The 22,438-nt window shown below is 43.0% G+C and overlaps 2 protein-coding genes and 1 non-coding gene across 5 annotated transcripts in view; 2 read left to right on the top strand and 1 right to left on the bottom strand.

Moving 5' to 3' along the window:
• Positions 1 to 8,357: 8,357 nt before the first annotated feature.
• Positions 8,358 to 11,356, top strand: RPL30 (ribosomal protein L30). The gene is made up of 4 exons (XM_060196004.1): positions 8,358 to 8,547; positions 8,812 to 8,957; positions 10,400 to 10,530; positions 11,259 to 11,356. The coding sequence occupies exons 1-4, from the start codon at positions 8,527 to 8,529 to the stop codon at positions 11,306 to 11,308; spliced, it is 348 nt and encodes a 115-aa protein (XP_060051987.1). The 5' UTR covers positions 8,358 to 8,526; the 3' UTR covers positions 11,309 to 11,356.
• Positions 10,951 to 11,082, top strand: LOC132540066 (small nucleolar RNA SNORA72). The gene has a single exon (XR_009551334.1). It is a non-coding gene; the product is annotated as a small nucleolar RNA SNORA72 (small nucleolar RNA).
• Positions 11,357 to 18,113: 6,757 nt separating the features above from the next.
• Positions 18,114 to 22,438, bottom strand: part of MATN2 (matrilin 2) — a 153,666-nt gene continuing 149,341 nt past the window's right edge. For 2 of the 3 annotated variants that reach the window (XM_007532273.3, XM_016192260.2), the window contains 3 exons: positions 21,202 to 21,336; positions 20,725 to 20,823; positions 18,114 to 18,658 (listed from right to left, as the gene is read on the bottom strand). In XM_007532273.3, the coding sequence (XP_007532335.2) occupies positions 18,603 to 18,658; positions 20,725 to 20,823; positions 21,202 to 21,336 (290 nt within the window). In that variant the 3' untranslated portion in view covers positions 18,114 to 18,602. The remainder of the gene's footprint in view (positions 18,659 to 20,724; positions 20,824 to 21,201; positions 21,337 to 22,438) is intronic. The other variant, XM_007532281.3, reaches the window with a different exon arrangement.

Raw genomic sequence — 22,438 nt, 5'->3', positions numbered from 1 at the left:
CCCAGTTCCCCTTGACCCTGACACAACTGTCTTTATAGAACACTCTACTTTCCAGAAGTGTCACTCTCCAGAAGTAAAAAAGGAAATAGAGTATTTTGAGGGTTTTTTTTGGATCCAAGAGCAAAAACATGTTATGTGCTTCCTTAAGATGGAAAAACTAGCTAAAAAAAAAAAAAAGAAAGAAAGAAATGTTTCCTTGGCATATTGTTACTGCAGTGCAGTCTGGAACACTCCCAGTCTGGAAAGAAAGGGTATAGGAGGAATATTTTGAATTATTATTGTGGAGGCAGAAAGGGTGGAGATGATTATGTAGTACTTCTTCTTCTCGTCTTCCAAGTATTAAGCGTTCTTAAATAGGTGTACATATGTTTAATTAGCTGAAAATCTCACCAAACATTGAGGGTACAAGGTTTTTTCACTTGGACTCACTCTATCTCCACTACACTGTGAAAACAGTGGGGGGGGGGGTGAGGGGGGTAGGGGGATGAGAGGGGAGTCGGGCAGTAGCACAGCAGGTTATGCACACATGGTGCAAAGTGAAAGGACCGGTGTAGAAATCCCAGTTTGAGCCCCCCCGCTCCCCACCTGCAGGTGGGTTGCTTCACAGTCGGTGAAGCAGGTCTGTAAGTGTCCTCGATTTCTCTCCCCTTCTCTCTCGATTTCTCTCTGTCCTATCCAACAATAACAACAATAAGGGCAACAAAAATGGGGGGGGGATGGCCTCCAGGAACAGTGGAATCATAGCGCAGGCACCCAGCTCCAGCAATAACCTTGGAGGGGAAAAAAAAAAAGAATGTGAAAACAGGGGCAGGAGGAGACAGCATAATGGTTATTCAAACAGACTCTCATGCCTGAGGACTGCAAAGTCCTAGGTTCAATCCCCCACACCACCATAAACGGTGATAGCCTGGCCCTCTCTTCTCTACCATTATTAATTTACTTAGTATCTTTTTTAGATTTTGAGGGGGGGAAAGGCTGGGGAGCTCATAATGGTTACGCAAAAAGACTTTCATGCCTGAGGCTCCAAAGTCCCAAGTTCTTCTGCCCCCTGCACCAGCATAAACCAGAGCTAAGCAGTGCACTGGTAAAAATAATGTCATTGCAAGTACAGAGATAAACACAAAAACATAAGTTTACCTCTCTCTTTATGCAAGCATGCCTCAAAACTAACTTGCTTATTTTCAGATCTTTACTTCTCAGATCCCCAGGGGGCCAACATCTAGAGATTTCTTTCACAGACTTGAGTGGGGTAAATTGAAAATTCCAGATCATTTTGATTCGGGTGATCTGAGAAATGCTGCTTTAAGATATAATGTTTTACAGAGCATTTAAAGATTTATTTATGTGTTCGAGGAAAGAGAGGGGAGAGAGAGGTCAGATTAGCATTCTAGTACTTGTACCAGGGATTGAACCTGGGACATGTTTCTGGGTCCAGAGTTCTACCACTGGAATTGGAAGACATATTTTTTTAAACTACTTTATTATCAGAAGAAAAAAACTTGAGTTTTTAATGTTTATTTATTATTGGATAAAGACAGAGAGAAATTGAGAGGGGAGGGGGAGGTAGAGGGAAAGAGACAGGGAGACAACTGCAGCCTTGCTTCATATATGAAGCTTTCCCTCTGCAGGTGGGGCCCAGGGGCGTGAACCCAGGTCCTTGAGCGCTTAACCAGGTATGCCATTGCCTGGCCCTGAAGCTTTTTAAACAAAACTATTGGGGGTCGGGCTGTAGTGCAGCGGGTTAAGCGCAGGTGGCGCAAAGCACAAGGACCGGCATAAGGATCCCGGTTCGAACCCCGGCTCCCCACCTGCAGGGGAGTCGCTTCACAGGCGGTGAAGCAGGTCTGCAGGTGTCTATCTTTCTCTCCTCCTCTCTGTCTTCCCCTCCTCTCTCCATTTCTCTCTGTCCTATCCAACAACGACAACAACAATAATAACTACAACAATAAAACAACAAGGGCAACAAAAGGGAATAAATAAATAAAATAAATATAAATTTTTTTTTAAAAAAACCTATTTTTATTGTGCCTTAACACTACAGTTTATAGTAGTTCCTGACACAGGTACAATTTCCCACCTCCCTGTGAAAAGTCTTTGTAAAACACTCTTTCCCTGAACTTGGCTTGTTTCCCATCATCTGGTACCAGGACACCAAAGCTCACTCTACCCCCTCCCTTCCCTTCCCCAGTCTCCTTACCATCTAGTCTTTATTTTTTTAAATTTTTTATATTATCTTTATTTATTAGATAGAGACAGCCAGAAATTGAGAGGGGAGGAGAAGATAGAGAGGGAGAGAGAGAGAGAGACACCTGCAGTCCTGCTTCACCCAGGGGCTCAAACCGGGGTCCTTTGGCAGTGTAATATGTGCGATTAACCAGGTGTACCACCACCTGGCCCCCAGCGTCTAGTCTTCTTGTCACTCATCCAAAGCTTTGATGACTAGCTTTCCAGACTTTTTTTCCCCTATTGCTCTATAAACTTTGCATATTGGTTAAGAGCAAAGATTCAGTATTGTTTCTAGCACCTCTTAAAAATATTTATTGACTCTCTCACTGCGGTTGTTATACAGGGCGGCTGCCATCATGCAAGTCCTTGGAGGCCGCAGTGCACAGACTCCACGCAGCCGGATGGCGGGGTCGCAGCTGCGGGGGCTACAGATTCCTCCCGCCCCAGGTTGCAAGTGAGAGTGGCGGGTATGTGAAACGGAAGGCCAGTCCCTCAAGATGGGAGCCTTCACCAGCCGAGAGCATCTGCTTGGTATAGGCTGATGCCTTAAGAGGTAAGGAGCGTTGGAGAATGAGCAGTGAGGTCTCAACACAAGCAAGGGTCTTTTCACCAGAGGATACAGCTGGAGCAGAATCTGACCCGTGGGTTGCCACTAGAAATCAGTAACAGTTGTAGAAATGTGTGCATCGTGCTCCGGGAGGTGGCGCTGTGATAAGGCTTTAGACTCTCAAGCTTGAGGTCCTGAGTTCAATCCCTGGCAGCACATGTGCCAGAGTGATGTCTGGTTCTTTCTCTCTCCTCCTATCTTTCTCATTAATAAATAAAATCTTTTTTTTTTTTAAAAAAAGTGTGCTTCTTGCATCAGACCGTCCTACGACCTGTGAATCAGATGTCTGTATCCTAGGAGTACTAGTCCATTGTTAGGAGTTGGCTGTTTTCTTTTCTCCCTGGAATATGTCCCCCATGCAATTACCATGAACTTGCTAATAAAAATGACCTTTGGTATTGAAAAAAAAATTTTGTTGTTGGATATACAGAAATCAAGAAGGGGAGACGGAGTGAGGGAGAGTCACCAGCACAGGCCAGTGCAGTGCACAAGAAACCAGATTCAAGCCTCTGTCCCCCAGTTGCATGGGAGAAGCTTCACAAGTGGTGAAATAGTGCTGCAGATTTTCTCTCTCCTCTTCTATCTCCACTTTCCCTTTCAATATCTGTTTCTACCCAAAATAAATATGAAGGGGGCAGAGGGTTGCTGGCCTACAACACTGTTTCACCAGTCATTAAATGTCCTCCCCCCCAGGTGGGGACTGAGGGCTTAAACCCAGGTCTTTGTTCATGGCAACATGGACTCAAACAGGTGTGTCTGTGAGGGCCACTGTTACTTCATATTGTCCTTGAAGTTCCCCCATACTATACAGAGCAGCTGCACCTTATCCTTGAGAAACCAGTCTCAATTGTTTTTACTTATCAGCAATAGTTCTGTAAACGAAGGTCATGACAACCCCAAAACCCAAAATTTGCTTAACAGACAAGACTGCTGGACTGTAGTCAAGGACTTCTTCTAGCGTTTGCCCTTTTTCCGTAGCCAGTCAACAGCGTCAGGTTGAGCCTGATGTAGTTTCGAGACCTCCTTTGAATCTGGAGAGGTAGCAGTCGTTGACTATGTGGGTCATAGTCTGTCTGGAGCCGCAGAGGCAGTTCGGGTCACCTCTGGCTCCCCAGCGATGGAACATAGCGGCGCACCGGCCATGGCCTGTTCGATAGCTATTGAGGAGGGCCCAATCATAACGTGCTAGGTCAAAGCCTGTGGTCTAAGAACTCCTTGACAAGCAAGTCTGAACTTTAGGTCACCCCCCCCCTCAAGTTCCCCCCTTCTTATGTACATCAAAAGAATCTGTCTGCCTCTCTCTGGAGCTCACATGCCACTATTGGGAAGTGCATGTAGCCCAGGCTTAAGCTTGCTTCAGTAAAGGCTCTTTGCTTTGATTCTGGCCTCCACTCTGTGCGAATGGCATCTGAAGTCTGGGCATAACAGTGTCACCATCTGGCTCCTTGAGGAAGCTTTTTTTTTTTTAAAAAAAATTTATTTATCACCTTTTCTTGCCCTTGCTTTATTGTTGTAGTTATTGTTGTTGTTATTAATGTCATCTTTGTTGGATAGGACAGAGAGAAGAAATGGAGAGAAGAGGGGAAGACAGAGGGGGAGAGAAAGACACACACCTGCAGACCTGCTTTACCACCTGTGAAGTGACTCCCCTGCAGGTGGGGAGCCGGGGGCTCGAACCGGGATCCTTACGTCAATCCTTGCGTTTCGCGCCACCTGCGCTTAATTCGCTGTGCTACTGCCTGACTCCCTTTGAGGAACTTTTTGCTATTAAAAACAAGAGAGAAGGGGGGTGGCAAGTGGCTCACTCATGTTACCATGTGCAAGAACCTGGGCTTAAGCCCCAGGTCACCACATGGGAATACCTGCAGTGGAAACGCCTCACCATTGGTGGGGTGTATTGTGGTGGCTCCTCTCTCTCCTTGTCTTTCACTATCTAAAAAAAAAAAAATTGAGGCTTTGAGCTTTGAGGAGCAGTGGAATCATGCAGGCACTGCCCCACTTTCTTCTTTTTTTCAAATTTATTTCTTTATTGGGGAATTAATGTTTTACATTCAACAGTAAATACAATAGTTTGCACATGTATAACATTCCCCAGTTTCTCATTTAACAATACAACCCCCACTATGTCATTTATCATCCTTCATGGACCTGTATTCTCCCCACCCACCCACCCGAGTCTTTTACTTTGGTGCAATATGCCGATTCCATTTCAGGTTCTACTTGTTTTCTTTTCTGATCTTGTTTTTCAACTTCTGCCTGAGAGTGAGATCATCCCATATTCATCCTTCTGTTTCTGACTTATTTCACTCAGCATGATTTTTTCAAGGTCCATCCAAGATCGGCTGAAAACGGTGAAGTCACCATTTTTTACAGCTGAGTAGTATTCCATTGTGTATATATACCACAACTTGCTCAGCCACTCATCTCTTGTTGGACACCTGGGTTGCTTCCAGGTTTTGGCTATTACAAATTGTGCTGCCAAGAACATATGTGTACACAGATCTTTTTGGATGGATGTGTAGGGTTCCTTAGGCTATATCCCCAAGAGAGGAATTGCAGGGTCGTAGGGTAGGTCCATTTCTAGCCTTCTGAGAGTTCTCCAGACTGTTCTCCACAGAGGTTGGACCAATTGACATTCCCACCAGCAGTGCAGGAGGGTTCCTTTGACCCCACACCCTCTCCAGCTGTTACCTTTTCTGATGTATGACATTCTCACAGGAGTGAAGTGCTATCTCATTGTTGTCTTGATTTGCATTTCTCTGACAATCAGAGACTTGGGACATTTTTTCATGTGTTTCTCGGCCTTTTGGATCTCTTCTGTGGTGAATATTCTGTCCAAGTCCTCCCCCCATTTTTGGATGGGGTTATTTGTTGTCTTGTTGTTGAGTCACTGCCCCACTTTCTTAAGGGAGGCTGGGTCAACCTATTCTGGACTCGAGGAAGACTGGTCCTGAACCGAGTGCAGCCTAAAATGTTCCCAGCTGTGACCATGGACTGTGAGCTCAGACTGACAGGGACTCGGAAATTATACAGGCTCCCATGCTAAATGTGAATATGCATGAGTCAGATTGATGTGGTAAACAGTCAATAGTATTTATGTAATTTTCTTCAAGTTTGGGAGCTACTCTCTGCCCTACTCCAGATTTCTAGTTCTAGTCTCAGCTCTCACTACATCTTCCCAGACAATATTTTTTAGCCCACCTCCACATTAACTATCAAGCTCAAGCAAAAATTACTAACATCATGGGCTCCTAGGAACACACCTAAAATAGACTTCCCAGCTTCTTAACACCCTAAAATCCCTATTCTCACTTACTCTAGTCCTACTTTCTGGCTCCTATTTTTTTTTTCTGGTTCCTATTTATTAATCATTTTGTTCTGCCTCATGACTCACTGCCTTTCAGACACCAAGCTTCAGATGCTATCATGATTTCATCCTGAACTCCCTTGGAAGATGGCCTCACTAATGTGTCCCAGAACCTCACCACTCCAGAGCCCTACCCCACTAGGGAAACACAGAAAACAGGCTGGGAGTATGGACTGACCTACCAGTGTGTGTCCAGTGAAGCAGTTACAGAAGCCAGAACTTCCACCTTCTGCACCCCAAAGAGAATTTTGGTCCATATCCCCAGAAAGGTAAATGTTAGGGCAAAATAAGTAGAGGGCTCTAAACTTCAATTCCATCAGGTCCTTGAGAGAGAAGAGGGGCAAAGAGGACACTCAGAAATAGTAATAGGTATAGGTGTGACTTAGGAAAGGTGTGGAATTGTACCCATTATCTTATAATTTTGTAAATCAATACTAAATCACTAGTAAAACAATGTACTATCAAAAAAAGTTGCCTATGCAGAGGGCCCTGACTGCATATATATACAAAATTTCTGGAACAGGCTAGAATGATACAAAATTTAAAAGAAATTGTTTATTTAATAACAAGAAAAAAAAGATTCGTGAAAAGTCTACTGAAATCTACACAAATGTTAATTTTTAAAAGTCGTTTACTTACTTGGTAAGACAGAGAGAGAGATCTGTAGCATTGCTTCATCACTCAGGAACCTCCCCGCCCCCTTGCAGGGGGGAATGAGGGCTGGAACCTGCGTCCTTCTGCATTGTAACATGTGTACTCAACCACCACTTGACTTACACAAGTTAATATTCTTAATACTACTACCCTTGAAAACACAGCTGGGCAGAAAGTTCTTTCCACATAGGCACCAAGTTTGTTTTTTTAAACTTTGATAGAAACAGCCAGAAATCGAGAGGGAAGGGGGAGACAAGAGAGGCACAGACACCTACAGACCTGTTCCATTCGCAAAGCTTTCCCCCAGCAGGTGAGGGGAGGCGGGACTCGAACCCCAGTCCTTGCGCATTGTAACACATCCGTTCAAGTAGGTGCACCACCTCCTGGCCCCACTAGATCTTATCCTGTGTATTTCACACCTAAAGTGGTAATTATATTATCAAATATATATTAAACTGAGTAAACATGTGCTTATATCTTCTTCCACACAATGACTGCAAGGTTTCCATGAATCATGCATATGCTACTATTTGTAGAATTAATGAAAATACAATGTCGGTGGCAACGATTTCAAATTTACACGCTATGTTCCGGCTTATCCCAGATATTACTGTACACAGTCTGTATGCTTTTCTCTCGTATTTTCGTTGGGGCTTTATGGCTGCCCAACTCCACCACTGCTGGCGGAATTTCCTTTTTAATAATCTATTTAACTTTATTTTACTATCAGGTATGATAGTAGGACGGAGAGAAATTTAAAGGGATATAGTAAGACACAGAGAGACACCTGCAGACCTGCTGCAGCTTTTGTGAAGATTTCCCCCTGCAGGTGGGAGACCGGGGGCTTGAACCCAAGTCCTTGTGCACTATAATGTGTGCACTTAACCAGGTGTGGCACCTTTTTTTTTTTCTTTTCCCGTGCCTGATGTTTCCAGGGATCCGTCCATGGACATTACATCACTACCCAGTGTTCTGAGCAAGATGATTGTTTAAAAGTATACCCCTCTGCTGCTCATTCTGGGCCACTTCGGCTTCCAAGCGCTGGCCGCCAGCATCTTCAGACGCTTCTGCAGTTTACGCGAGTCCCAAGCAGCGCATGCCAGGCGGGAATTCACAAGGAAGGCAAGAACCGGAAGCTGCAAAGTAAGGAGTCCCACCGGGAAGCACGGCTTCCGGTAGAGAGGAGTTCCATGGCACTCAAGAGGTTCAGCCACCTCCACTGCCACTTCTCTCTACTCCTCCCACTTTACCCTCGGTCGGCTTCTCGCCACGTCTGAACTTGCCTCATTTTTACCGTCCGCAGCTCACACAGGCAAAGTAACACAGAGTTTGAAGTTTAGAATTACGAAGCCCAGAGAAACTTAACACCCGCACAGCCCCACAAAACAGATTCCTAAGTAACCGGCGGACGCATCCTGGACTCTGACCCCGCCCCTTCCGCTGTCGACACACTTCCGTTCCGGGTCTCGACCGGGCCGTGAAGAGCTTTGCATTGTGGGAACTCCTTCCTTTCTCTCTCCCCGGCCATCTTGGCGGCTGCTCTTGGTGAGTGGCTCCTTCGGGCCAAGCTTCAGGCGTCGCGGGCTGCCCTTTGGAGCCCCGAATTCTGAACGCCCTGTCCTGTCTCCTACACGCTCTAGGTTGGGGGCCGTCCCGCACCTAAGGCAGGAAGATGGTGGCCGCGAAGAAGACGGTGAGTAGTGGAGCGGGCCGGGGCCGGAAGCAGGTTCACGTGGAGAGCCGGGGCTCGGCCGGGCGGGCAGGTGTGAGCAGGCTGCGGGCTCGGCGCCGTCGCGGGAGACCCCCGACAGGTCGCCTTGATGACTTGGGACCCTCGAGTTCCGCAGCTTCTTTTTCTTTTCCTATGGGAAGGAGTCTGGCTTCCGAGAAGCTGGCTCCAGTTTTGAAGCGGCTGCCGGCAAGATCTTGAAGTGAGTGTGGGATGTTTGCCTTGTAGAAAAAGTCGCTGGAGTCCATCAACTCGAGGCTCCAGCTGGTGATGAAAAGCGGGAAGTACGTGCTGGGATACAAGCAGACTCTGAAGATGATCAGACAAGGCAAAGCCAAGCTGGTCATCCTGGCCAACAACTGCCCTGCCTTGAGGTGAGCGGATCAGTCCGTCCCGTCCGGCGGTCCGTCCACGGGGAGTGTGGACTTGCAGCTGGGCCACGTGAACTGGGTTTTAGGTGCGATTTGGTTTCTCCGGGCAACACTGGCAAAGCGCATTAAGAATGCTTGGCTCTTAATTCTGCTGCCTCCCCGGTCACATTCTCCCAAGTGTAAACTTGGTGCTTGTGGGAAGTGCCGGCGGAAGAGAGAAAAAACACACAGAACCTCAGGACTTAGCAGGGAAACACGCATGATCCATGCTTCTCTTTAACTTTGAGGTACTTTAAATTTTTTATTTTTTATTTTTTTTGGTAGAAAAACTGAGGTTTGGGCTTAGAAAAGCCGATCATCGTAAAAATAAGTCGCTTTGTTCTTCCACTATGTTAATGTACGGAGCCAAGTTTTTTTTTTTTTTTTTTTGCCTGATCCACTGTTTTTGAATTTGAACTCAGGGTGATGCTAATACATTAAAAAAAAAAAAAAAAACATGGACTTTACAGAAGAGTGGTAGGTGTCCGACTTGTTCTGCAGCGTTTTAGGTGGGAGTCCACATCACTGATAAACCTTGCAATGTGCTGGTTCCACGCCATTTGTTACTTATGTACCAGATCACTGCTCCTCTGGTTTACCGGTGGTACAGGAGATTGAACCTGCGACTCTGTAGCCTGAGGTTTGAGACCCTCTGCATGACCATTATGCTATCTACCCAACCCTCCTGGTTTGTTCTGACTACTGGTTTTGAGACTGGGAGACCACAGCACCAAAGTCTCTTAATGCAGCAGTGGCCGGGCTCAAGCCTGAGTTTCACACATGGCACAGCAGCACACTATCCAAGTGAGCTGTTTTGCCTGCCGATCTCTCATTTTAAGCCTTTAATGTCTTGTCTGCAGTAGCCTTGCTTGTCAAATTATGCATATTAGTAATTATGCATAATCGTGTGCTTTGGTTAAAAGGCTGATCCGGCGACTGCATTTTTAGCAAGTGTCTGGTGACATCTGGGCTTGTGCCATCCATCCACTTGTGGTGACATTGGTGCTGTTAGGATTTTGAATTTGTGAGACTGTCAGTATTTATTATTATTATTATTATTACTGCTCAGCTCTGGCTTATGGTGGTGTGGGGGGATTGAACCTGGGATTTTGGAGCCTCATGCATGAGAATCTGTTTGCATAGCCACTCTACGATCTACCCTCCATCCTCTGGTCATATGCTTTTTGTACCATGAGTATGTTACTGTGTTAAGCAGATCTTTGGTAGATAATTGGTTTTCCTTACTAAGGAGTCTCAAGAAAAGCATGATTAATATTTGTAGAGGACATGTGCTTAAGAGCAATTTACTTAGAACTGCTTTAAGTCCTCACCAGTTCAAAGCTAGTGTGTAGTAGTAACCTGTAGTTATTAGTTACTTAAGGTTTTCATTTTATGCTTCTCAAAAGGAAATCAGAAATTGAGTACTATGCCATGTTGGCCAAAACTGGTGTTCATCACTACAGTGGCAATAATATTGAATTAGGCACAGCATGTGGAAAATACTACAGAGTCTGCACACTGGCCATCATTGATCCAGGTAAGCTTTTTAAACAAAATACAGGCCCCCACCCCACACACACCAAGTACAGAAATACTTTTGTTACAGAAATATTTTTGGTTCCTGAGTTAAGTTAGTGAGAATTTGGATCAATGGAAAGTGTATTGTTTTCATATTATAGAATTGATAACCTCAGTGCATTATGATCAAATTTGTCACAAGCGAATTTACTTTGAGATGACGACTTTCATTTGAAGCAACTAAAATGACAAAGTCAGCTTACTAAACGGATTTAAGAAAGTACTTAGGAAAAAAAAGTACTTAGGAAAAAGTGAAATTAAATGGGAAGAGTATGTATTTCTGGTTGTCTGAGTAGACATTGGGTTGAGCAAAAGAAATGTCTTCTAAGAACATAATGTGTTGGGAACTTACACTTATTTACTTAATAATAATAAAATACTGCGAATATTCTCGCTGTTCTGGTTTTATAATGATCAGGGCAGGCTAACCATTCGCTACATTAAGACCACGCATGTGTCCCCAGACCTAGTTCTTTACCTAGTTCTGGCTATCTAAATGCGGGTGATAAACCAAGTCTGATTGATGTGCCTGACATACGAAAGGTCTGTGCTAAATCTAGGCATCTTGATCAATCTAGAGGAGTGATGATACATAGCTACTATAATGACGTGTGGAAATAAAGCCACTAATCTGGTGATTGTCTGTTGCCACTAAGTCAATTTTAAATTTGTTGTTTTATCTTGTAGGTGATTCTGATATCATCAGAAGCATGCCAGAACAGACTGGTGAAAAGTAAATCATGCAAAAATTTTCTGTAATAAAGTATGAGGAGGTTTTAAAAGTGTTGTGCTTATTTTATTTCTTTATATCTTATATTTTTCTGAAGATAGACTAGGCAAGACTTTGGGGGAATTAAGAACTACAACGTATTAGTTTCCATGTGCTTATAAGATATTGGTTTTTATAACTCCACAGTGTTGCTTGGTATGTGTTTGAGACAAAATTCAGTACCTAGTTTAACTAGTACTGCAGTTTACAGTTAAAAGTCCCCGTCTTTGTGGCAATGAGTATTAAATGACCTGTTTTTCCTCACTCAAATTTTGCTACAGACTGAGACACTTTAATAAATTTGTGAAGGGAGATCCTTCCTAGAGGTGTGTGGTTGAAAATTGTACTTGTATAATAAAAATAAGAAATAAAAACCTCACCCACAAAGTTAACAATTACATAAATAAAATAACTTTACAAATAAAAGAGAAAATTGTACTTGTGTCTAGAATAATCATGAGCTCAGTGGCTAGAATAATTAGATCTTAAAGAAGTTCATGATTGCCCAAAAAGGTGTTAATGGTGTTATTTTAGTCATAAAGGACATAGTTCTTTTTTTTTTTTTTAATTATTGATTTTTCCCTTTTGTTACCCTTGTCTTTATTGTTGTAGTTATTGATGTCGAGGCGGGGGGGGGGGGAGGGAAGACACCTGCAGACCTGCTTCACCGACTGTGAAGCAACGCCCCTGCAGGTGGGCATCTGGGGCCTCGAACCAGGATCCTTAGGCTTTGCACCACATGCGCTTAACCTGCTGCGCTACCGCCCGACCCCCATAAAGGACATAGTTCTGCAGCACCTTCAGTTCATTGTTTTTTGGGGCGTATTTCACACTCAGTTTAGTGTTGGCCCTTAAGCAGGCAGTGCTTCCTAGGACTTGTCTTATTTTTATTATTTTATTTTTTATAAAAAGGAAACTGACAAAACCATAGGATAAGAGGGGTATACCTCTACACAATTGCCACTACCAGAACGCCATATCCCATCCCCTCCCTTGATAGCTTTCCTATTTTTTAACCCTCTAGGAGTATGGACCCAAGGTCATAGTGAGATGCAGAAGGTGGAAGGTCTGACTTGTGTTAATTGCTTCCCTGCTGAACATGGGTGTTGACTGGTTGATCCATACTCCCAGCCTGCCTCTTTCTTTCCCTAGTTAGTGGGGTGGGGTTCTGGGGAATCTGAACTCCAGGACACATTGGTGGGGTTGTCTGCCCAGGGAAGTCTGGTTGTCATCATGCTAGCATCTGGAACCTTGTGGCTGAAAAGAGAGTTAAAGCCAAACAAGTTGCTGACTAATCATGAATCTAAAGGCTGGAATAGTGCAGATGAAGAGTTGGGGGGGGGTCTCCCTTTTGTAGATAGCAAGTAGGCCTATTTTAGTTATATTCCAAAGGGCCTGTAGCTATACTAGTTTTTTTGTTGTGTTTTTTTTAAGGGAAAAACCACAGTACACTGACCATTTGTGTTCAGTACTCAGTGCTGCTTGGGGTTAACCTTATTCAACCCACTCATGCCTGTAGGACAGACAGATGCAAAGGAAGAGACCAGAGGGAGTTGGGCAGTAGCGAAGTGAGCTAAGCACGGGTGGCTCAAGGAGCAGCATCATGATCCTGGTTCGAGCCCCCGGCTCCCCACCTGCAGGTGAGTCGCTTCACAGGCAGTGAAGCAGATCTGCAGGTGTCTTATCTTTCCCCCTCTCTGTCTTCCCCTCCTCTCTCCATTTCTCTGTCATATCCAACAGTGATGACATCAATAACAATAACTACAACAATAAAACAAGGGCAATAAAAGGGAATAAATACTTTTTTTAAAAGACCAGAGCACTGTTTAGTTCTGGCTTATGGTGGTCTAGGGATTGAATCTGGGACCTCAGAGTTTCAGGCGTAAGAGTCTTGCAGAACAATTGTCTTCCCCAGCAAGATCTTGTCTTAGACTTTAGTATCAACAAGCTCATTTTGGTTGGTGCAACATGTGTGGGCACCTTCAATACACTACCCATTAAGTCAAGAATTGAAAGTAGAATCAAGCATCTGATAACAGATTTTTCAGATGAGGGAATTTTTTTCTTTCATAATTGCATGCTTTTAGTCTGAAATTGTTGCTTTAATTCGGGAGAGTAGCCATTGCTAATTTCTGAAATCTACCTTTGCTAATGATTGCTTGGTTAGATTGTCTTGTTTGCAGAGGTCAAATGTTTGTAAGGAAATTGTCCTTACCAACCACAGTTCACCTTTTAGAATATTTTAATTGTACTGATCTTTGCTGTTGACTAGATTTCCCAGGGCATTCTACGTTGTGATAGGCTTCAAGAGCATCTGACTTTATCTTTTGTGTAGTTAAGAAATGGCTCATTAGTTCTGACCTGGGACAGCTGTGAAATGCCATTAACGTGCAGCCAGAAAATGCCACTGATCAAAAAGGTCTGGGCTGCTCCTAGGTGTATTTTATTTCTTTTCATAATTACAATGAAAGTGTGTTAGCAAGCTTAATAGATGGAATTCCAGGTAATTTGTTTTAGTCTGGTCAGTCCCTTTTACTATAGCAACAAAAACAATAAAATATCAAGGAATAAACCTAATAGAAGTGAAGGATTTGTATCCTGAAAATTGAGTTACTATTCAAGGAAATAGAAATAAGACACATTTCATGTTCATGAATTGGAAGAATTAACATCAAAATTAATATTCTTCCTGGAGCAATGTACAAATGCAATCCCCATCAAGGTCCCACCATTTTTTTTTTTTTTTTGTAAGAATAGAACAAAAGCTACAAGTATTTATCTGGAACCAGAAGATACCTAGAATTGCCAAAATAATTTTGAGAAAAAAAACAAACAACTGGAGGCATCACACTCCCAAATTATAGGACCATTATTATAATCAAAACTGCCTGATAGTGGAACAAAAATAGACATACTGATCAGTGGAGTAGAACTGAGAGCCCAGAAATAAACCCCATACCTATGGTCATCTAATTTTAAATAAAGGTGCCCAAACTTATTAAATAGTGAAAGGAGAATCTTCAAATGGTCTTAGTCCATACATGTGGGCACTACAGTGCAAGTCCCCAATATGTGGTGGTAAGAGCAAAAGATGGAGACAAAACAGTTAAAGCTGATTAAGTGGATTTTTAAAAAATATTTCCTTTTGTTGTCCTTGTTTTATTGTTATAGTTATTATTAATGTAGTCATTGTTAGGACAGAGAGAAATGGAGGGGGGCGGGGGCGGGAGTGGACACCTGCTTCACCGCCTGTGAAGATTCCCCTGCAGCTGGGGAGCCGAGGGCTCAAACCCGGATCCTTATGCTGGTCCTTGTGCCACATGCTTAACCCACTGAGCTACCGCCCGACTCCCAAGTGGATCTTCTAGTTCCCTGCAGTGAGTGGCACCTGGTGTTCTCACTTTACTCCTCCTTTTCATTATTAAAAATTGAGGCCAGGGGAGGTGGAGAGAGACATGTGCAGCCCTCAACCAAAAAAAAAAACAAAAAAAAACCTGCAGGTGGGAAAAAGATTGAATCTGGGTCCCTGCATACTGTAATGTGAGCACTTAACCAGGTGCGCCACCACCTGGCCTCTTTTTCCCCTCTAAACATTATGAGAACCAGGGCATCACTCCAGTATGTGATGCTAGGGACTGAATGGAGAATTGCCTGACACATCCACTCTGCTACCTTTTTGAGAGGTTATTTCCCAGAAGAACATTTAGTGTTACATGTTTTGGAGAGATGTGAAAGTGTACTACTGAGAAATTTTTTTTATAAACACCCTGTGGTAAAATGTATTTAACTTTCGACAAGTTAGTTTAAAGAGCCACTAGAGGGAGCCATGACCCCACAGAGTGAAGTAAAATTGAGCTAAAGGGAATGGAATGTTTTCAAGAGTTCTGCTGGGTGTGGGAGATGATAGCATAATGGTCATGCAAATACACTTGGGTCATGCCTGAGACTCTAAGGTTCCAGGTTCAATCCCCTCATCACCATAAACCAAAGCTAAACTGCTCTGGTTTTAAAAAAAAAAGAATGCTGCAGTCCAAATCAAGTTGATAAAAACCTATTTTCAGGACTTGATGACTTAAAGAATGTAAAGAAGTTTAATATTTTGATTCGCACCTTTTATGTCTGAGAAGTATTTGACATCAACACGTGACTTGATGTAGAGACAGCTCAACTAGGTACAGGAAACACTTCACCATGTTCCAAAGCTCCAGGCTTGATCCCTGACACACGTGAACGGAGCAGGACTGTGTTGTCTCTTCCTGAAAACTGGCCCAAGAGTGGTGGATATGATGAGATCTCAACACCACAAAAAACAAACATTTGTTTTGAAATGTTGACATTAAACATATTCAAGGTGTTCTTTAAAGTATATGGCTTCTGGGGGCAGGGGTAGATAGCATAATGGTTATGCAAAGAGATTCATGCCTGAGGCTCAGGAAGTCCCAGACTCAACTCCCCCCCCCCCCCACACACACACACACAGCATAAACCAGAGCTGAGCAGTGCTCTGGTAAATAAATTGTGTTTATGGCTTCCAAGTGGTGGCACACCTGGGTGAGTGTACATGTTACAGTGTGCAAGGACCTAGGTTCAGGTCCTCAGACTCCACCTGCAGAGGGGAAACTTCACAAGTGTTGAAGCAGGGCTGTGCGTGTCTGTCTCCCTCTATCTCCCTCTTCTTCTTAACTTGTGGCTATTTCTATCCAATAAATAAATTTTTAAAAAAAAAACTTAAGTATATGGCTCCCAAAATACCTTACGGGGGGAAGATGTCCTTTTGTGTTTCTGAAGTTTTTGAGCTCTGATGTGAACAACCACTATAATGTCTGTTCTTCAAGTACGTACGTACGTACACACACACACACACACACACACACACACACAATCTAGGAGTGGGGAGATCTCTCAGCTGGGTGGATATAGCACGTGCATGGCTGAGACTCCCGCTTGAGGTCCTCCCATGGCTTAGGTAATAAAACATACACACAGACGTGTTTGAAAAGCACAGTGGATTGCTATTGAGAAGATACTCATAGAAACTGCAGCTGGAAACTGCTCAAGTGTATGTGATGCTGGAGATGGGAGCCAGTGGATGCCATGCAGTACTGCACATCTTACTGTGCTACTTGCATGGACACCACTGACTTGCATGAAAACCATTGCTATTGAATTTTCTATGTATATATGTTGAATTAGTTGATTTCTTTTGAAAGCTTTGGATTTTGGTGTTAGAGATCAAACCCAGGACATCATACATACAGAGCACATGATCTGTCACTGAACTCCAGTCTCTTAAAATTTAGTATGTGGTGGTCCGGGGGGGGTGGCGCAGTGGTAAAGCTTTGGACTCTCAAGCATGAGGTCCCGAGTTTGATCCCTGGCAGCACATGTGCCAGAGTGATGTCTGGTTCTTTGCCTTTCCTCCTATTATTTCTCATAAATAAAAAAAAATTTTAAAAAGAAACAGTTATCTCTTTTTTAAAAAAAAATTTAGTATGTGGGCTAAGGAGATAGCATAGCATAAGGGTTATGAAAAGAGACTTTAAAAAAATATTCATTTTCCCTTTTTGCTGCCCTTTTTGTTTTATTGTTGTAGTTATTGTTGTTGTTATTAATGTCTTCGTTGTTGGATAGGACAGAGAAAAATGGAGAGAGGAGGGGAAGACGGGGAGAGAAAGATAGACACCTTTTAGACCTGCTTCATCAACTGTGAAGCAACTCCCCTACAGATGGGGAGCTGGGGGCGTGAACCTCGATCCTTACACCCGTCCATTGTGCTACTGCCCGACTCCTGACTTTTTTTTTTTTTTTTAAGAAATGGTTACTTTTGGGGCTGGGTGGTGGCACACCTGGTTGAGCACACATGTTACAATGCACAAGTACCCGGGTTCAAGCCCCCAGTCCCCACCTGCATGGGGAAAGCTTCACAAGTTTTGAAGCAGGGCTGCAGGTGTCTCTCTGTCTCTCACCCTCTCTATCTCCTCATTCCCTCTCGATTTCTGGCTGTCCAATTTTTTTTTATCCAATAAAAAAAATAAAGATGATAATAAAAAAATTAAAAAAAAAGAAATGGTTACTTTTACCTTTTTTGTTGCCCTTGCTGTTTTCTTGTTGTAGTTGTTGTTGGATGGGATAGAGAGAGGAGGGGAAGACAGGGGGAGAGAAAGACAGACACCTGGAGACCTGCTTCACCGCTTGTGAAGTGACCCCCCTGCAGGTGGGGAGCCGGGGGCTCGAACCAGGACCCTTAGGATGGTCCTTGCACTTTGTGACATAGTGAGTTTTTGCCTTATGGACTGTGCCACACTTACCAGGTCTTCTGATGGCTAGCTTGCTTCTAGTGTGTGTGTGTGTGTGTTTTTTTTTTTTTTTTTTCCACAAACTAGTAATACTCCTGCATGGCCTTGTGTGGAGCTACTAAAATCACCTTGTCAGGTGATCACCTCTAAGCACAGGTGCTAGGGCAAAGGGTATGTGCATTTGTTGAACTGACATATTCTCCAAAGAGCCTTTTACCTTCTGCATTCTCAGCAGTGTACAAAGTCTCCTGTTTTCACATCCTTAACAGTGCTCCAAGACTTGCTAGTTTTTAACCAAACTGATTGTTACCAGTGAACATCAACATTTTTTTATACTTGATCTCTGTCAAAGGCCAACAAGCAATCAACATTTTTTCTATGCCTGTTGGCCATCATATATATATGTCATCGTATATATCTATATACATACCTTGCATTTAAAGTTAAACTAAGAATACATAGGGATGTAGCACACCATTAGCAGAAGTGAATTTTAATATCATATTAAAAAATCCAACTTGTTATACAAGCACATATGTCCTATGACTTTAGCATACATCCATATACATATATCAAGGTAAGATCTAATACAAAAAAAGATAGCTTTTCCTATCTTATCTCTATAGCCAGTGTTCTATAGAAGTAAGACCGTGCAAACTTACTTTGTCATTAGATAGAATCACAACTCTAAACAGGATGAGGCAAAGCAAATCATGTCTACAGTATGTTACAGAATACCTGGTAAAGCTTATTAGTGCACTCTCTTTAGGATTCTGAGGGCTTCCCCACCTCAATTTATACATGTTAGTGTTTATTTTTTTGCCTTTTCTATAGGAAACCAGCTTTCTCAGCACTAGTTACAGATTATCTCACAGCACTGCAGAATTAATAGCTTGATCTCTGGGGCTCTGAACTACTTTCCAAGTAATCCTGATACAATGTCTTACAAATATGTATTTCTAATCTTCATCTGTACCTCAGGCGATTTTCCAGGGCTTCCATTCTCTGTGTCATTTCTTCTAGTAAATCTCAAATTAAGGAAATCTGAATTTCCTGGTTTATTTACATTTAGATATGATTTGATACTTATATAAGAACATTTGACTCCTGAAAAATAAATGACTTTGGGGATGGGTGATGGCACACCTGGCTAAGCACACATGTTACAATGCACAAGGACCCAGGTTAGAGCCCCTAGTCCCCACCTGCAGGGGGAAAGATGTGTAAGTGGTGAAGCAGGGCTGCAGGTGTCTCTCTGTCTCTGTTTCTCTCTATCACCTCGTCCCTCTCAATTTCTGGGTGTCTCTGTCCAATAAATAAAGATAATACAAAAAAATTAAAAAGAGAAAAGACTCCTTGCTCTTCCCATTTCTGTTAAATATTTAAAAAAAAAAACCTGATAATGTGAGATTTTAGTGACTTTTTCTTTAAATAAATGCTATTAAGTCTATATATTTGGGTCATATACTTTAGCATATTTGTAAATCCAGTAACATGTAACACACCTCAGGGAGTAAGGATTGATCATGTCAGGTATGTGGTAAAGAGAAGACAAGGAAAGGACAAAGCCTTAGTCAGGTAGGAGGGCGGGGGAGATAGCATGATGGTTATACAGACATACTCGCATGCCTGAGGCCCTGAGGTCCCAGATGCAGTCCCTTGCATCACCATAAACCAGAGCTCTGGTAAAACAATAACAACAACAAAAAGAGTAAGCTAGGACATCAGGTGAGGAGATGGGAGGTTTTCACCGTTGATGCCAAATGTGGCTAAAAGGTGATTGCCTATCTTGAACTCTGACCCAAGCCCTTTTCTATATAACTTCTTTATTACTTATTTTATTGCCACCAGGGTTATTGCTAGGGCTTGGTGCATGTGCAACGAATCCAGCCATCTTGGCACCCCCCCTTTTTTTTGATTGATAGGAGAGAGAGAATAGGGGAAATAGAGAAAGATATAACTTCAGCAATGTTTCACCATTTGTGAAGCCTGTCCTCTCAACTCCGAACCCCAAGGTGGGGACCAAGGACTTGAACCTGGGTTCTTACACATAGTTAAGTGAGAAATCTACAGGGTATGCCACCACCTGGTCCCACATATATAAGTTATTTGGTCTCTTGCAAAATCTACCTTCAGAGATAGGGTGGGGAAAGGGAAAGATGGCATGCTAGAATTAAGCCTTTGTCTTCTTGCCTATAAGCTACTCAAAACTCTTCACTCACCTCTTGGTGGCACAGAGACCCCAGATCTAGCATCTGTGTTAATCTGTCACACCAATCATTTTACTTAGAAGAGCAGATTTCCAACATTCAGAAAGGGGATTTATATATTTTGCTGCTTATAATACAAACCCATTGGCAGATAGTTCAGAATTTCCCTATAGACTCACTGATTCCTTTTGAGGTAGACGGCAGCCAGCTTTTGTAAGCTTACTGTCATTTTAAGTTCAAAGCAGTTGGCAGAATGCTCAGTGTATAAAACACTGAATCCTCATTTCTCCAGTATCCCAAAGCATTCCTTTTATTTGCAATATTGTTTTAATGAATCATTCCATCTTGTTCCCTGGCTAGAATGTTTCATCTTTTAGAGTGCTGATCTAAACCATCTCTGCTGCCAAATAACAATAACAAAATAATATCCAACCTCAGTCCTTGACAATACACTCTAGCTGAATGCAGGAGAGTATGGCTTGAGGCCAAAGGAAAGGTTTGTGGTTTAGCTGGAACTGAAACTTCTTCATTCTATATTTGTTGTCTATGTACACTGCACTTGATGAATCAGTACCTCAGACTAGGTACATAACCTCCCAAGCAAGCAAAGACACATCTAAATAAGGCTGAATTTCTTAATTTTACATATTGGCCAGCCTTACTACTAAATGGCCTAGAACTTTAAGTAGCCAAGTAAGTGCTACATCCTTGCTAATTGGCTTGGCTTGCCCTTGGCTCTCAAACCCGTATCAGGCTGCCCGAGACTACTGTCTACTCTTGGCTTTGTGGAAATGACTTCTTTTTCCATATCCCCACTGATAGTATTTGTGAAATTTGGCATTCTACACAGAAGCACAATATGGCACAATAAAGGATATAGCGCTGAGTTAATTTTCTTACTTCTTCATTTGCAAGGTTCTGGAACATTATAAGGTTTTCACATTTGCATTGATCATGTTTTTCTTCCAAAGGAATTCCTGAGAAAGCAGATGGAAAGTGTTTACCTCGGTAACCCACCAGACTTCTCAAATGCATAAAATAGGACTGACTCAGCACATGGAGGAAGCTATAATGAAAAGAAATGTTCAACTTTTCCCCTGTGGTCAGATTCAGCAAATAACAGGAAAGGGCTACCTATGCTCCCAGTACTGGATGTGGCCTCCAGTGTGGACTGGAGGAAGACTCCTCCCAGTTCTTTGGTTTATTTGTTCAGTTCTTAATTTAACTTAAGTTCTTCTCCCTGATCACATTTTCCACTCCTTTCCTACCCCTTTCTTCCTTTCAGCTGAGTCTTGTGGGCAAGCTGAGAGGCTGGCATCAAAGTTACCTATTACTGAGATTCTGGCTAAAATTACCTGAAGATTTTGTCAAGTGGGAGAGTTTTTGTGTAGTCCTTGAAAGACTGTCTTCTTCAAATAGATATCTGTGTTGCACTGCAAAATTAGAACAGGAAAGTAGGTCTTGGATATTTATGGTGATTGGCTCAGATTCTGAAAAGAGAAAGAAAATTGAAGTCAAACCGCTTAACATGATCGTGATTAGGAAGCAGCCATTAGCTGTTAGAGTAAGGTACTTGTTGGTATTCCTAGCATGTAGTGTGGAGCTTTACCCTGGAATGTACTGTAGCCCCCGGCCCCCAAAATTACCAGCTATGACTTAAAGTGCAGAGGGACTGTTTTTTTATCTAATCAAGGGGGAAAAGAAGAAAAAAAAATCCATAATTGGCAGAGTTCAAATCAAACTATCATTTTAAAAAAATTTATTTATTTAGTTTTACCAGAGCACTGCTCAGCTCTGGCTTATGGTGGTATATGGAACTGAACCTGGGACTTTGGAGCCTCAGGCATAATCATTATGCTATCTACCCCCACCCTATCATCATTTTTTCCCCCCTTTTGTTGCCCTTGTTTAACATTGTTGTGGTTACTGATGTTGTTGTTGTTGTTGGATAGGACAGAGAGAACTGGAGAGAGGAGGGGAAGACAGAGAGGGGAAGAGAAAGACAGACACCTGCAGACCTGCTTCACCGCTTGTGAAGTGACTCCCCTGCAGGTGGGGAGCTGGGGACTTGAACCGGGATCCTTATTTGGTCCTTGTGCTTTGCACCACATGCACGTAAACAGCTGCGCCACCACCCGACTCCCCTATCATCACTTCTTTATGAGTCTAGGGGAAAACAGTAGAAGTGTCCTCCAAAGTTTCTACAAACACTGCTTTTAAAAATTCACCTGGGGGAGTCGGGCTGTAGCTCAGCGGGTTAAGCGCAGGTGGCGCAAAGCACAAGGTCGGCATAAGGATCCCGGTTCGAGCCCCCGGCTCCCCACCTGCAGGGGAGTCGCTTCACAGGCGGTGAAGCAGGTCTGCAGGTGTCTATCTTTCTCTGCCCCTCTCTGTCTTCCCCTCCTCTCTCCATTTCTCTCTGTCCTATCTAACAACGACAACATCAATAACAATAACTACAACAACAAGGACAACAAAAGAGAAAATAAATAAATAAAATATTAAAATAAATAAATAAATAAAAATTCACCTGGTAGGGGCCGGGTGGTGGCACACCTGGTTGAGCGCACATGTTACAGTGTGCAAGGACCT

This window comes from Erinaceus europaeus, chromosome 8 (genome assembly GCF_950295315.1).
Source record: "Erinaceus europaeus chromosome 8, mEriEur2.1, whole genome shotgun sequence".
Taxonomy (NCBI): Eukaryota; Metazoa; Chordata; class Mammalia; order Eulipotyphla; family Erinaceidae; genus Erinaceus; species Erinaceus europaeus.
The sequence above is the reverse complement of the archived record's forward strand: the minus strand, read 5'-3'. Positions and strand labels throughout refer to the sequence as shown.